This window comes from Leucopleurus acutus (assembly GCF_964270905.1).
Source record: "Leucopleurus acutus genome assembly, chromosome: 5".
In the NCBI taxonomy this organism is placed as follows: domain Eukaryota; kingdom Metazoa; phylum Chordata; class Mammalia; order Artiodactyla; family Delphinidae; genus Leucopleurus; species Leucopleurus acutus.
Genome location: NC_139147.1, coordinates 103,512,142 through 103,528,163, shown reverse-complemented (window position 1 = coordinate 103,528,163; position 16,022 = coordinate 103,512,142). Strand labels below are relative to the sequence as shown.

The 16,022-nt window shown below is 39.5% G+C and overlaps 1 protein-coding gene across 1 annotated transcript in view; it reads left to right on the top strand.

Annotated features, from left to right (window-relative positions):
- OTOL1 (otolin 1) overlaps positions 1–15,257 on the top strand; it is a gene marked incomplete at its 3' end in the record, with an annotated part of 59,511 nt that extends 44,254 nt beyond the window's left edge. The window contains exons 3-5 of the mRNA XM_082839902.1: positions 1,857–1,946; positions 13,622–13,693; positions 14,359–15,257. Of these exons, the coding sequence (XP_082696028.1) occupies positions 1,857–1,946; positions 13,622–13,693; positions 14,359–15,257 (1,061 nt within the window). The remainder of the gene's footprint in view (positions 1–1,856; positions 1,947–13,621; positions 13,694–14,358) is intronic.
- Positions 15,258–16,022: the final 765 nt, after the last annotated feature.

Here is a 16,022-nt window from a genome sequence, read left to right as displayed (position 1 = left end):
AAATGTAGACTTTAAAAGTTATGAGCCTAATTTTACAGAGTTTCTGAATGAAAGTGTTTTGAAGTATACAGCTCAGCTCTATCTAATAGCTCGTAAAGGTAAAATTCCATTTGAAATTTTATCTCCAGCTTCTCTCATTAATTCAGTTATATAATAGCTACCTACTATGTGCCAATAACTGTTAAGCACTTTATGTTGTTTCTCATCTTTGTAGAAAATGATTAAAATATTATTACATTTCAGTGCATAATTTAATTGCGTTTCAGAGAGTTTCAGGTAATTCTAGAGGTTATAGTACCTGAGGGTATAGAACCTGGTGTCAAACTCGGTTTGTGTACCCTCCAGCCCCAGCTCTTCCATTAGGTCCAGCCTTCCGATATTTACACTAAACTAACCAAGATGTACACCCTGCCTAGATGGAAGGGGCAGCCTGCCTTCCCCTTGTGCCCTTGCAGGCAGTTGCTGTGTGCTCCGTGTGTGTTTCCCTCATAACCACATTGGGCATTTGGGGGTCGTGAGGAAGGGGGGTCACTGCACAGTGAACTGTAATTGATCATTCTGCTTGCTTCTGCCTCCCCTGCTCTTTGTTCTCCATTCCTTTCCTCTCTGCTCTTCCTTCTTTTTTAGACAGAAGAACTTAACCACCACTTTGGCTTCTTAAGCTTGCCTTCAGCCTTAACCTCCATTGCATGCAATTTATTAAAGCTTTTCATCTAAACAAATACAGCGTTCTTTCAAAGAGGAAATTCAACAGATTGAAAATAATTTTCTCCATCCCATCAACTTAATTATAATAATTAAGATGAAAGATTACAATTTAATTGAGTGTACTTATTTATATGGTTAACTTTCAAAGAACCTGGCCATAAATTATTCCAATCAAGCTTGAACAGGGCTGGGGTTGCAGGAACAATAACTGTCCTAGGCTTGGGTGTCTGTGTGGCCCAGGTAAGTGGAAGTGGACCTGGGCTGCTGGGATGAGCGAGGACACCAGTGAGGTCTGAGTCCTGCACCATCTGCCCCTCCCCTGCCCCTCAGCCTCTTTTACCCTGATCGCTAGCTCCGCCCATGGTGCTCTTCTTTCAGTTTCTTAAAAACACCATGGTCTTTTCTACTCTTGTTTTTCCTGAAATACTCATCCATGTTTTTTTTTTTTTCTTTGTCTCAGAAATTTCTAATTTGTTCATTGGGTCTTAGCTTAATGACATTTTTTTCCAGGAGGTATCCTCTGATCCCATAAATCAGTTTTTTTTTTAAACCACCATCTACAATAGGAACTTTCTCTTGTCTTTACATAACTAACAACAGTGTGGCCATTTCTATTTATTTGTGTGGTTATTTGTTCATGTTTATCTTCCATGGACTCTCAGCTCCATGAGGGAAGGGACTGCTGGAATGTTGATGGCTGATTCCTGACACCTATCAGGATGCTTGGTGTGTAGGGGGGCTCAGCAATTTTTCCTGAATGAGTATATAAGTGAAGGAATGGGAAAACCAAAAGTGCTAGGTATTGTGGTTTTACTTCCAATTTGAAAGTGTGGTCCACATGAGGTTAAGAGTCAGATAATCATCTTTTCTTGTTGTTTGATATAGTACTGCTTCTCTGAATCATTTGATCACTGCCATGAATTCAGTGACAAGTACTAATGGGCTGAATTTATCTATTCAGGTAGTGCAAAATTGCAAATCAGACAAAAATATTGGCCTTAGAACTCTGTAATAGTTTATTCTCACCCAGATTTTATCATTAGGATACTGACAGTCATTGGCCTCAATAAAATGACTGATTTTTTGGGAAGTAATGAATTTCAAAAGAGAATTTTTCTACCCTGATGGTTTTTAAATCTCATTTCCAGGTTTTAAGGGAGAAGCTGGTGGTATGGGGATCCTAGGGCCACCAGGAGTCACTGGACCCCAAGGTCCAAAAGGCCAGAAAGGAGAGAAGGGTAGGTAATTATATCCATTTCATGTCAAAACTCAAGAGATGTTCTGCATCATTTTTAAGAAGAGCAGCTTGTTAAGTAAATACCAGATTCTTGCAGGTAGATCTATTTTTTAAAATGTAAAAACTTGGTAAAGCATATTGTGAGTTATATTTGATATAAAAATGTGAACTTTATAAATAGCCAATTGAGAAATTTTAAACTTGCCTGGTAATATACTCCCCTCCCCCACACATACCTTTTCTGTTCCTTGTAGTCCACCTGGCTGACTCAGTGACTGGGAGCCACAGGGCATAGACTCTGGGGAAGGGTCCTTTCCTATATACTCCTGTTTGAGTTCTTCTTTATGATGCAAATTAATTTCATACTACATAAAACTAATCAGAGCAGGCAATCCTCTAGAATATTCCATATAGATGGATAGCCTACCTACTAAGGAGAGTATGACATATCCTTTGGCTTGCTCTCAAATCAGGGGCAGTGTCAACGGTGGGAAGAGAATGAATTAAAATGGAAGAAGTCAAGCTATTTGCAGTGAGCTTGGACCTGTCACTTTACCTCATCTGGAAATTGAGAGGACTAGACTAGATATTTATTTGTACCCTGTTTAAAGAAGATTTGTCATTATGGGGGCTTTCCTAGATCTTTTCCAGCTCAGAAATTCTGTAATTCCATAGATGTATCAGCAAAGAGGGTGCTCTGCTCTGGGAAATCCCTGTTTCTATAAGTGCTTCAAGGTATTGAGGGAAGGTTATAGATTCACTGGGACATTTAGAAATTCCTCAGGGAATACCACCAGCCTGTAGAAATACTATATATCCATCAAGTTAAATGTTTTAGCCTTAGTGTCACGTGTCAAAAGACATAATATCATCTATACATCACCCTCTGCATGGCTCAGGAACCGCCTAACTCATTTCTGGTAGAACATTCAGTGAAGTAATTACTCAAAAAAGATGCTAAGGTAAGAGAGAGCCACTTCGCACTTGTCAGTTATGCGGTTTTCATTCTTGGAAGCATTTAATCCTTTTGTGGCTGAATTATGTTAGCAGAAAGCCCTGTGAAATAAAGATGAGTGATGAACCTCCTCAGCGATTCATACATTTTGAAAGTTAGACTTCTGGAAGTAGAAGAAAACAACAGGGAAGTATTATAAAATGAGGTTCTTAAGAATATGCTTTGATGAAGGATCAAAAGTATAAAATCATTTAGCCAGTCTCTATAAAGTGACAACTGTATTTTCCTTTTACTTCCACTTAACTTGGACTCTTATTTAAAACTTAAAGTTAAAAAAATAAATGAGTAGAATGACTGTATTTTTTACTTAATCATTATCTGATTGAGTAAATTCATTATAAGCAGTTAAACTCTTTAAATGAACTCGAGAACCAGAATAACTGCAGTGAAGGTCAGGATATGAATATTGACAAGGACTGGGAATAGAATTATTCCTTCACTTCCATTCATAGTTATGTTCTTTATCTTCAAAGGTATACAGATGTTCTCCTGATGGCCTATGGGTAAATTTCCAATTTTTTTTTTTTTTTGCGGTACGCGGGCCTCTAACTGTTGTGGCCTCTCCCGTTGCGGAGCACAGGCTCCGGACGTGCAGGCCCAGCGGCCATGGCTCACGGGCCTAGCCACTCCGCGGCATGTGGGATCTTCCCGGACCAGGGCACGAACCCGTGTCTCCTGCATCGGCAGGTGGACTCTTAACCACTGTGCCGTGCCACCAGGGAAGCCCTAATTTCCAAATTTTAAATGGAATGATAAAGAGGAGCAAGCTACTTAGAAAACTCTGTTGAGCAGCTTATGGTGGGATTTCTCTAGCTAGTCTTATGAAATTTGGCTGAATTGCTTTTCATGACTTTTATTTATGTATTTATTTATTTATTTACAGCCATTGTGCTTTTATTGTAAAATTAATAAATTCTTTATAGTAGATTATTAAATACTGGCATATTTATACAATGGTAATGAGAACCAACAAACAACTATATGCAACAGTATAAATCAATTTTACAAATATAATGTTGAGCAAAAGAATTCAGACACAAAAGATTACATACTATACAATTTCAATTATATAGTGGTTAGTACAAACCCCCCAAAGTCTATGATGCTAAAAGTCAACTGTAGTTACTCTCAAAGGTCAGGCTGTGACAAAAAGGGGACACAATAGAGTCTTCTGGGACACTGATAATATTCTGGTTTCTTACACAACATTGTAAATCAACTATACTTCAATTAAAAAATAAAATAAAAGAGATTAAGAAACTAAAAAAAATTATTTTGGTTTCTTCTTTGAAAAATTTTTATTGGGGTATAGTTGCTGTAAAGTGAATCAGCTATACATATACATATATGCCCTCATTTTTGGATTTCCTTCCCATTTAGGTCACTGCAGAGCATTGAGTATAGAGTTCCCTGTGCTTTACAGTACGTTCTCATTAGTTATCTATTTTATATATTGTATCAATAGTGTATATATGTCAATCCCTATCTCACAATTCATCCTAACCACACCCTTTTCCCCTTTGGTATCCATACGTTTGTTCTCTAAATCTGTGTCTCTATTTCTGCTTTGCAAATAAGATAATCTATACCATTTTTTAAGAATCCACATATATGGGATAATATATGATATTTGTTTTTCTCTTTCTGCCTTACTTCACTCTGTATGACAGTCTCTAGGTCCATCCACGTCTCTACAAATGACCCAGTTTCATTCCTTTTTATGGCTGAGTAATATTCCATTATATATATGTACCACATCTTCTTTATCCATTCCTCTGTTGATGGACATTTAGGTTGCTTCTATGTCCTGCCTATTGTAAATAGTGCTGCAATGAACATTGGGGTGCATGTCATGTGTCTTTTTGCATTATGGTTTCTCTCAGTATATGCCCAGTAGTGGGATTGCTGGGTCATATGGCAGTTCTATTTTTAGTTTTTTTAAGGAACCTCCATACTGTTCTCCATAGTGGTTTTATCAATTTACATTCCCATCAACAGTGCAAGAGGGTTCCGTTTTCTCCACATCCTCTCCAGCATTTATTGTTTGTAGATTTTTTGATGATGGCCATTCTGACTGGTGTGGGGTGATACCTTATTGTAGTTTTGATTTGCATTTCTCTAATAATTACTGATGTTGAGCATCCTTTCATATGTTTGTTGGCAATCTGTATGTCTTCTTTGGAGAAATGTCTGTTTAGGTCTTCTGCCCATTTTTGGATTGGGTTGTTTGTTTTTTTCATATTGAGCTGCATGGGTTGCTTGTATATTTTGGAGGTTAATCCTCTGTCAGTTGCTTCATTTGCAAATATTTTCTCCCATTCTGAGGGTTGTCTTTTGGTCTTGTTAATGGTTTCCTTTGCTGTGCAAAAGCTTTGAAGTTTCATTAGGTCCTTCCCATTTGTTTATTTTTGTTTTTATCTCCATTTCTCTAAGAGGTGGGTCAAAAAGGATCTTTCTGTGATTTATGTCATTGAATGTTTTGCCTATGTTTTCATCTAAGAGTTTTATAGTGTCTGGCCTTACATTTAGATATTTGATCCATTTTGAGTTTATTTTTGTGTATGGTGTTAGGGAGTGTTCTAATTTCATTCTTTTACATGTAGTTGTCCAGTTTTCCCAGCACCACTTATTGAAGAGACTCTCTTTTCTCCACTGTATATTCTTGCCTCCTTTATCAAAAATAAGGTGACTGTAGGTGCATGGGTTTATCTTTGGGCTTTCTATCCTGTTCCATTGATCTATATTTCTGTTTTTGTGCCAGTACCATACTGTCTTGATTACTGTACCTTTGTAGTATAGTCTGAAGTCAGGGAGCCTGATTCCTCCAACTCCTTTTTTCTTTCTCAAGATAGCTTTGGCTTTGGGGTCTTTTGTGTTTCCATACAAATTGTAAAAAATTTTTGTTCTAGTTCTGTGAAAAATGCCATTGGTAATTTGATAGGGATTGCATTGAATCTGTAGATTGCTTTGGGTATTATAGTCATTTTCACAATATTCATTCTTCCAATTCAAGAACATGGTATATCTCTCCATCTGTTTGTGTCTTTTTTTATTTCTTTCATCAGTATCTTATAGTTTTCTGAGTACAGGTCTTTTGCCTCCTTAGGTAGGTTTATTCCTAGATATTTTATTCTTTTTTTTGCAATGGTGAATGAAATTGTTTCCTTAATTTCTCTTTCTGATCTTTCATTGTTAGTGTATAGGAATGCAAGAGATTTCTGTGTATTAATTTTGTATCGTGCAACTTTACTAAATTCATTGATTAGCTCTAGTAGTTTTCTAGTGGCATCTTTAGGATTCTCTATGTATATTATCATGTAATCTGCAAAGAGTTACAGTTTTACATATTCTTTTCCAGTTTGTGTTCCTTTTATTTCTTTTTCTTCTCTGATTGCTGTGGCTAGGACTTCCAAAACTATGTTGTCTAATAGTGATGAGAGTGGGCACCCTTGTCTTGTTCCTGATCTTGGAGGAAATGCTTTCAGTTTTTCACCATTGAGGATAATGCTTGATGTGGGTTTTTCATATATGGCCTTTATTGTGTTGAGGTAAGTTCCCTCTATGCCCACATTCTGGAGAGTTTTTTTTATCTTAAATGGGTGTTGAATTTTGTCAAAGCTCTTTCTACATCTCTTGAGATGATCATGTGGTTTTTGTCCTTCAATTTGTTAATATGGTGTATCACATTGATTGATTTGCATGTATTTAAGAGTCCTTGCATCCCTGGGATAAATCCTACTTGATCATGGCATGTGGTCCTTTTAATGTGTTGTTGGATTTGGTTTGCTAGTATTTTGTTGAGGATTTTTGCGTTTATGTTCATCAGTGATATGGGCCTGTAATTTTCTTTTTTTGTGTGATATCTTTGTCTGGTTTTGATATCATGGTGGTGGTGGCCTCATAGAATGAGTTTGGGAGTGTTCCTCCCTCTGCAATTTTTGGGAAGAGTTTGAGAAGGATAGGTGTTAGCTCTTCTCTAAAATTTGATAGAATTCGCCTGTGAAGTCATCTGGTCTTGGACTTTTGTTTGTTGGAATATTTTTAATCACAGTTTCAATTTCATTACTTGTGATTGGTCTGTTTATATTTTCTATTTCTTCCTGGTTCATTCTTGGAAGGTTATGCCTTTCTAAGAATTTGTCCGTTTCTTCCAAGTTGTCCATTTTATTGGCATAGAGTTGCTTACAAAGGATCTCTTATGATCCTTTGTATTTCTGCAATGTCAGTTGTAACTCGTCCTTTTCAATTTCTAATTTTATTGATTTGAGTCCTCTCCCTTTTTTTCTTGATGAGTCTGCCTAAAGTTTTAGCAATTTGGTTTATCTTCTCAAAGAACCATCTTTTAGTTTCATTGATCTTTGCTGTTGTTTTCTTTGTTTCTATTTCATTTGTTTCCTTCTACTAACTTTTTTTTTTTGTTCTTCTTTCTCTAGTTGCTTTAAGTGTAAGGTTAGGTTGTTTATTTGAGATTTTTCTTGTTTCTTGAGGTAGGATTGTATTACTTTAAACTTCCCTCTTAGAACTGCTTTTGCTGCCTCTCATAGGTTTTGGTTCATTGTGTTTTTATTGTCATTTGTTTCTAGGTATTTTAAATTTCTGTTTATTTATTTTTGGCTGTGTTGGGTCTTCACTGCTGCATGCAGGCTTTCTCTAGTTGTGGAGAGCAGGGGCTACTCTTCATTGCAGTGCACGGGCTTCTCATTGTGGTGGCTCCTCTTGTTGTGGCTCTAGGCGCGTGGGCTTCAGTTGTTGTGGCACACAGGCTCAGTAGTTGTGGCTCGTGGACTGTAGAGTGCAGGCTCAGTAGTTGTGGTGCACGGGCTTAGTTGCTCTGTGGCATTTGAGATCTTCCCAGACCAGGGCTTGAATCTGTGTCCCCTGCATTGGCAGGTGGATATTTAACCACTGTGCCACCAGGAGCCCCCTCTTGGTGTTTTTTGATTTCCTCTTTGATTTCTTCGGTGATCTCTTGGTTGTTTAGTAGCATATTGTTTTCCCTCCAAGTGTTTGTGTTTTTTTACTGTTTTTTTCTCTGTAATTGATTTCTAATCTCATAGCCTTGTGGTCAGAAAAGATGCTTGATATGATTTCAATTTTCTTAAATTTACCAAGGCTTGATTTGTGATCCAAGATGTGATCTATCCTGGAGAATGTTCCACGTACACTTGAGAATAAAGTGTATTCTGCTGCTTTTGGAAGGAATGTCCTATAAATATCAACTAAGTCTACCTGGTCTAATGTGTCATTTAAAGCTTGTGTTACCTTATTAATTTTCTGTCTGGATATCTATCCATTGATATAAGTGGAGTGTTAAAGTCCCCACTATTATTGTGTTACTGTCAATTTCCTCTTTTATGGCTGTTAGCATTTGCCTTATGTATAGAGGTGCTCCTATGTTGGGTGCATAAATATTTACTCTTGTTATATCTTCTTCTTGGATTGACCCCTTGATCATTATGTAGTGTCCTTCTTTATCTCTTGTAATAGTCTTTATTTTAAAGTCCATTTTTTCTGATATGAATATTTCTACTGCAGCTTTCTTTTGATTTCCATTTGCATGGAATATCTTTCTCCATCCTCTCACTTTCAATCTGTATGTGTCCCTAGGTCTGAAGTTGGTCTCTTGTAGACAGCATATACATGGGTCTTATTTTTGTATGCATTCAGCCAATCTGTGTCTTTTGGTTGGAGCATTTAATCCATTTACATTTAAGGTAATTATCAGTATGTATGTTCCTATTACCATTTTCTTAATTTTTTGGGGTTTGTTTTCGTAGGTCTTTTTCTTCTCTTGTGCTTCCTGCCTAGAAAAGTTCATTTAGCATTTGTTGTAAAGCTGGTTTTTTGGTGCTGAATTCTCTTAGCTTTGCTTTTCTGTAGAGCTTTTGATTTCTCCATCAAATCTGAATGAGATCCTTGCCAGGTTGAGTAATCTTGGTTGTAGATTTTACCCTTTTATCACTTTAAATATATCCTGTCACTCCCTTCTGGCCTGCAGAGTTTCTGCTGAAAAATCAGCTGATAACCTTATGGGAATTCCCTTGTATGTTATTTGTTGCTTTTCCCTTGCTGCTTTTAGTTTTTTTTCTTTGTGTTTAATTTTTGTTAGTTTGATTGATATGTGTCTCAGCCTGTTTCTCCTTGGATTTATCCTGTATGGGACTGTCTGTGCTTCCTGGACTTGATTGACTATTTCCTTTCCCATGTTAGAGAAGTTTTTTACTATAATCTCTTCAAATAGTTTCTCAGACACTTTCTCTACTTCTTCTGGGATCCCTATAATTTGAACACTGGTGCCTTTAATGTTGTCCCAGAGGTCTCTGAGACTGTCCTCATTTCTTTTCATTCTTTTTTCTTTATTTTGCTCCATGGCAGTTATTTCCACCATCATATCTTCCAGGTCACTTATCTGTTCTTCTTCCTCAGTAATTCTGCTATTGATTCCTTTGAGTTTATTTTTAATTTCAGTTATTGTGTTGTTCATCACAGTTTGTTTGTTCTTTAGTTCTTCTAGGTCCTTGTTAAACATTTCTGTTTAACAGAATTGGATCAACTTTACAGTTATTACTCTGAATTCTTTTCCAGGTAGACTGCCTATTTCCTCTTCATTTATTTGGTCTTGTGGGTTTTTACCTTGCTCCTTCTTCTGCAACATATTTCTCAGTCTTCTCATTTTGTCTAACTTACTGTGTTTGAGGTCTTCTTTCCACAGGCTGAAGTGTCATAGCTCCTCTTGCTTCTTGTGTCTGCCCTTGGTGAGTGAGGTTGGTCCAGTGGCTTGTGTAGGCTTCCTGGTGGGAGGGACTGGTGCCTGTGTTCTACTGGGTGGAGCTGGATCTTGTCCTTCTGATGAGCAGGGCCATGTCAGGTGGTGTGTTTTGGGGTGTCTGTGAGCTTAGCACAACTTTAGGCAGCCTGTCTGCTGATAGGTGGTTTTGTGTTCCTGTCTTGCTTGTTGTTTGCTGTGAGGCATCCAGCACTAGAGCGGGCAGGCAGTTGGGTAGAGCCATGTCTTGTATTCAAGATGCAGACCTCTGGGAGAGGTCTCATCAATTAACATTCCTTGGGGTCAGGAATTCTCTGGCAGTCCAGCATCCTGGACTCAGTGCTCCCTTCCCCGAGGCTCCGGCCTGACCCCTGGCTGGGGAACCAAGACCCCACAAGCCACACATCACAGCAATAAAGGGAAAAAAAGGGGTGGGGGGAGAAAACAAAGGAAAACAAAAAGAGAAACAAAACCCAAGAGAAATAGCAAATACAGAAACAAATAGCAACAACAGCAATAAAACCAAAAAACAAACAAAACTCCAAATGGTAAAAGCAAAACCAACCAAACAAAAATGAAAACAAACTCATGCACACACAAAAAGAAACAAAAACAAAACCAAAGAAAACAAAACCCAAGAGAACAACCAAACAGAACCCCAAAATGAAATCAAACAATTAAAAACAAAACTAACACAAACAGAAAACAAAAAACAAAACTAAAACAGAATGCAAACTGAAGAATAAAGCAAACAAATACAGACACACAAAAACAATTAAAAAAGGATTAAAAGAAAAAACAGAAAGAGGGAAAAAAAGATAAAAACAAAATAGAACAAAGAAAAGGAAAAAACAGAACAATTAAAAATAAAAACAAAAAAATTAACAAAATTATAAAAAGGAAGAAAAAAAAACAGAGAAAAACCAAACAAACCTAAAACCCCCCAAAATACTAAATAAAAATAATAATTACAAAAAACAAAGCCAGCAACAGAACAAATCAAAACATAATAATAATAATAGTAATAATAATATTTTCCTGGGGTCTCAGCTGTCATTGTACTAGCCCCTGCTCTGAGCCACAGCCCACCTCCACCTCCCCAGTAGGCCCTCCAGTGCCTCTAGGTTGGTCTCTCGACCTGCTGTGGGCACTGTGAGGACAGGTCAGACTCTGATCTGGCCCAGCTCATGCGTGTGCTTGCCCCCAAAGTCCACAGCTACCAGAGCTAGACCAGTTTCATTTGTGGGAACACTCATTGTCCATTCAGATCCATAGATGCAGGGTCTGCGAAGCTGATCACAGGGCCTTAATATGTAGCTTGTGCAACTGATGGAAAGATTTTTATTCCTCTTCCTTAGTCACCCTGCCCCTGGGGCTCAGCTGTGATTTTAGCCCCACTTCTGCATGTGGGCCACCCACAGGATTCTGCTCCCTAGGCTGCCCTGGAGCACTTGGGCCTGCCCCAGTGAGGACAGGGCGTGGAGGTGGCATGGCTGCCTGGGTCACAGGAGCTCCAGTGGTGACAGATGTGCAGGGAAGTGGCAGCCACAGGCACAAGAGATCTGGCCTAGTGTGAGCATTTTCTAGTGCCCAGTGGCAGGTGTGCGAGGGCCAGCCCTGCCAGCCCTCTCCTAGCACCTGCGGGGATGGGCAGGGGCTGGTGCATGGGGAGAGAGGCTGCAGCGGTGGCTCCATCCCCTGCATGTCACTCAACAGTGGTGCCTTGCTTCCATGGCAGTCCAGGTTTCCTCTATAGGCATTCCCAGTTGCATATTTCCTCCCTCCCATCCCCATCGGCTGTCTCCTTGCAGCCAAAAATAGTACTCCTCCTGGGTTTGTACTCCAATCCCCATGCTCCAGCTCCCACTGCCGTGCGCACCAGTGGACACACGTCCCAGTGTGGGGCATGCAGTGCTGTTGCATGGACTGTCTGTGTAGGTCTCACTCTGTGCTCTCTGCCACAGACTGGCCGTTCCACCCTCCTCTGACAGCCTCAGGTGCTTCCCTTCTGTCCCAACCAATTTCTCTGTCGGTGAGGGGGCTTCCCCAGATGTGGGAACCTCTCTTCTGCTTCAGCTCCCCAACTGGGGAGCAGGTTCCATCCCATTTCCTCTCCTCTTCTTTCTCCCTTTCTTTCATCCTGCCTGGTTATGCAGGCATCTTTATTGTCCTTTCTGGTGTCCAAGGTCTTCTACTAGCGTTCAGCCCATGTTCTGTGAGAATTGTTGCATCTGTAGATGTATTCTTTTTTTTTTTCATGGTACGTGGGCCTCTCACTGTTGTGGCCTCTCCCGCTGTGGAGCACAGGCTCCGGACGCGCAGGCTCAGCAGCCATGGCTGATGGGCCCAGCCGCTCCGCGGCATGTGGGATCATCCCGGACCGGGGCACGAACCCGCGTCCCCTGCATTGGCAGACGGACTCTCAACCACTGCGCCACCAGGGAAGCCCTGTAGATGTATTCTTGATGCATTTGTGGAGAGAGATGAACTCCATGTCCTCCTACTCCTCCGCCATCTTGAAAAGCCCCCTCTTCTCATGACTTTTAATTTGACTTAGGGTTTCTTTTTCCCTGGAAAAAATGAAACAAAATATGTTGGTTATATCATAAATAATATGGCTGGTAAGTTGATGCCAACCAATATATGTCTGACTCTGTACAGATTGCTAAACTTTTTCATACCTCAGTTTCTTTTGTGATGAAAGTGGTGACAAAAATATGTGCTCTACCTTTCTTGATGGGAGATGCTACAAACTTTTGTAAATGAAAAATATTCCAGTTGATGAAATGTGCTCTGTTATGTGAGACTCCCTGTTATATGAGAGGCTGTTTTATTATCAAATAAAAATTAATATTAAACTAAAGTTTGAAATTTAAAAATTCATGTTAAGAGCTTGGAACATTACCTGGTGCAAAGTAAGTGCTCAATGAGAGTTAGGCATTATTGTTACTGTTATTTTTGCTATTATTAGTTACAATTAAAATAAATCTAGAGTGGCTGTACTGTAACAGGATGGGCCTTTGGCCAGGCCCAGTATAAAAGTCCATTTTGTGGTAATATGGCAAATATCTAAAAGCCCAGATATTTTTATTTTTTCAAACATGAATTTTCACAGCTTTATAATTGCCCAAAGAGTATATGAAAAAATTTCCAAACAAAATGCAAATTAGCTTCTCCTTGGTGCTTTATGTATATCAAGGACAATATTTTTTATCCTGTGTGAGGTTTGTTTTTTTTTTTTTTGCGGTACATGGGCCTCCCACTGCTGCGGCCTCTCCTGTTGTGGAGCGCAGGCTCAGCAGCCATGGCTCACGGGCCCAGCTGCTCCGCGGCATGTGGGATCCTCCCGGACCGGGGCACGAACCTGTGTCCCCTGCATCGGCAGGCAGACTCTCAACCACTGCGCCACCAGGGAAGCCCCCTGTGTGGGTTTTTATCATGAATAGTTTTAGCTGACTGCAGAGTGTTGTGCTCTGTGTTTTAGCTTATATGGTCCATGGTACGATCTCTCACACATTGTGAGGGATATAAAAAAAGAGGACCTTTTAACTGTCGTTCAGAATTCGTAATAAGAAGAGCACAAACACAGACATACATAATGTAAGGCAGAATGTCATAGGTTTTGTAAGAGATTTGAAGAGCTACAAGAATGCTGAGGGAAAAGCTGAAATCTGTTTGAAGAGATTTGGCATTACCTCCAAATATACTTTAAATGGTTCACCATCAATTGGAATAAAATATTCCTAATGTTGCTCAATAAATTCTTTTTCCATATTGTTTTACCTTTACACATTTTGGTAAAGGAAGCATTAGAATGTGACACAGTTGTGAAATGGGTGTTTGTTATATCATAGCTAATATAGTTAGAAAAAAGTTAATCTTGGTATCATTTTAGGACGTAAGGGAGAACGTGGGGAACAAGGAACAAACGGAGTTCCAGGATACCCAGGAAAACCTGGAGTACCAGGTAGTGTATAAAGTATATCTACTGTGTGTAGTCACGTGTGCAGTATGGCCCTTAATTTTCTTCCTGTTTGTATTTAAAGTTATCAGGGAGGTAAGATGGAAATATCAATTAGTAATAATCTTCTAATAATTTAGCGTACTGATTGGATGGAGTGTTATCAGCACTAGTGTAGGAGTCTGGAAGTGGTAAAAGTATCTGAACTCTGCACCTCTTTCTCGCTGTCCTTGGGAAAAAGACCTCTAAATCTTTCTGGGTGGCAGGTGTTTTGCCTGTAAGATTTTGGGTTTGGATGGACAATATGGAGATTTAGGAGAATAGCTGGGTTGGGCCAAAATGCAAAGTATAATGGAACACAACGGGCAACTATAGTTCTAATATTCTTCATCATCTTAAAAGTCAAACAGACAAACACAGACAAACTAGATATATAAGATCTGAATATAAGCTGTTGCTTCTCAGTAGCATGAACTCTTTCCTTTATGAGGGAGTCGCTTGATTTGAATGGCTCAGTGTAAGAATCTCCTCTGCATGGCCATTGCTCAGGCAAGAAGCAGGTTTCCAGCTCCAGTTAAGAGGTTTTGTTTCATTTTGTGAGCTCTCTGATAATAGCATAATGGTCATACCATATGGGAGCCTTAACCATTATTTTAATTTTTCCATTTCAGGTGGACTTGGTCCTAAGGGGGATAGAGGAAATATTGGCCTGGCAGGAGTGAAAGGACAAAAAGGCTCGAAGGGGGACACGTGTGCCAATGGTACCAAAGGAGATAAAGGAGACCGAGGGGCTGTGGGTGCACCAGGCTTGAATGGAGAGCCTGGGGCCAAGGGAGACAAGGGGGAGATGGGGGATAAGGGCTACTGTGGAGATTCTGGGGAGAGGGGGGGAAAAGGAGAAAAAGGCGAGGAGGGCATGAAAGGAGAAAAAGGTAGCAAAGGAGATATTGGAATGGAAGGGAAAAGTGGTTCAGACGGGCTGCCTGGGCCCCAAGGTGATCCAGGAGTTAAAGGAGAAAAGGGAGAGTTGGGTCCTCCTGGTCTTGTGGGACCTGCAGGGCCAAAGGGTGAACTTGGGAGCAAAGGGGTCCGAGGGTCTATTGGGAAGAAGGGCTCTCGTGGCCTCAAGGGCTCCAAGGGGGAGGTGGCCAGAGTCCCACAGTCAGCTTTCAGTGCTGCTTTATCCAAGCCTTTCCCCCCTCCAAATGCCCCTATCAAGTTTGACAAGGTTCTCTATAACGACCAAGGGAACTACAGCCCTGTCACTGGGAAATTTAACTGTAGTATTCCTGGGGCATATGTTTTTTCCTACTACGTCACCGTGAGGGGCCGACCTGCTCAGATCAGCCTGGTGGCCTGGAATAGGAAGCAGTTCAAGTCCAGAGAAACGCTCTATGGTCATGAAATAGACCAGGCTTCTCTCCTCATCATCTTGAAATTAAAAGCAGGGGACCAAGTCTGGCTGGAAGTTTCAAAAGATTGGAATGGGGTGTATGTCAGTGCTGAGGATGATAGCATTTTTACTGGGTTCCTTTTGTACCCAGAGGAAAACCCTGGCATTTCACCATAAACTTGTATCTTCAACACTGTAGTTTGGATTTAGTGGAGTAAGTCAGGTAACATTGGGTAGTGCTATTGAAAAAAGTAAGCTTCATTTTTTTTCATGATTATAAAAATAATACAGAAAAATTAAGAAAAAATTATATCACCTAGAGTCAATAATTCCTATTTTAGAACATCACCTTTAAAAAATATTTATATGTATTTGAGAGCATGTGTCTATTAATTTTGTAGCTAGCTTTTTTCATTTAGCATTATAATGGCATTTCTCAAGCCCTTTAAATAATATTTGTATACAAAAATATGAATGAAATTTGTAATAAATAAATATATTCTTACTAAATATTTTCTGTCTCATAAAAATGTGTGTAACTCTTTTCAGTGTGAATGTGAGGCTAACAGCTGACATATGATGGGTAGGTATTTCTCAAAAGTTTCTAATTCTGTTGGGAGGATTGCCTTCCTACAAAATAGAACTATTCCCATGTTAGTTTAATTCAGGGAGAATACACAGAAAGAATAGTAAAGACTAGCTAAAGTATTTTTAAGATCAATCAGTGTGTAAGGGTTTGCTCATAAAAAACCTGTATTATATGGACTTGTGTGTTGGGTAAAAGGTAAAAAGAAAGTTGATATCGATATTGTTTCATCATAGCAAAGATCCAGCGATTCATCTAATTATTGTGCTTAGAAGAACTGAATGTCCCCCAAAGATTTCAGAGTAAAATTAAATCATTATTGATCTAAAGTTTCAGCCCTTTCTTCATGGAAGAAC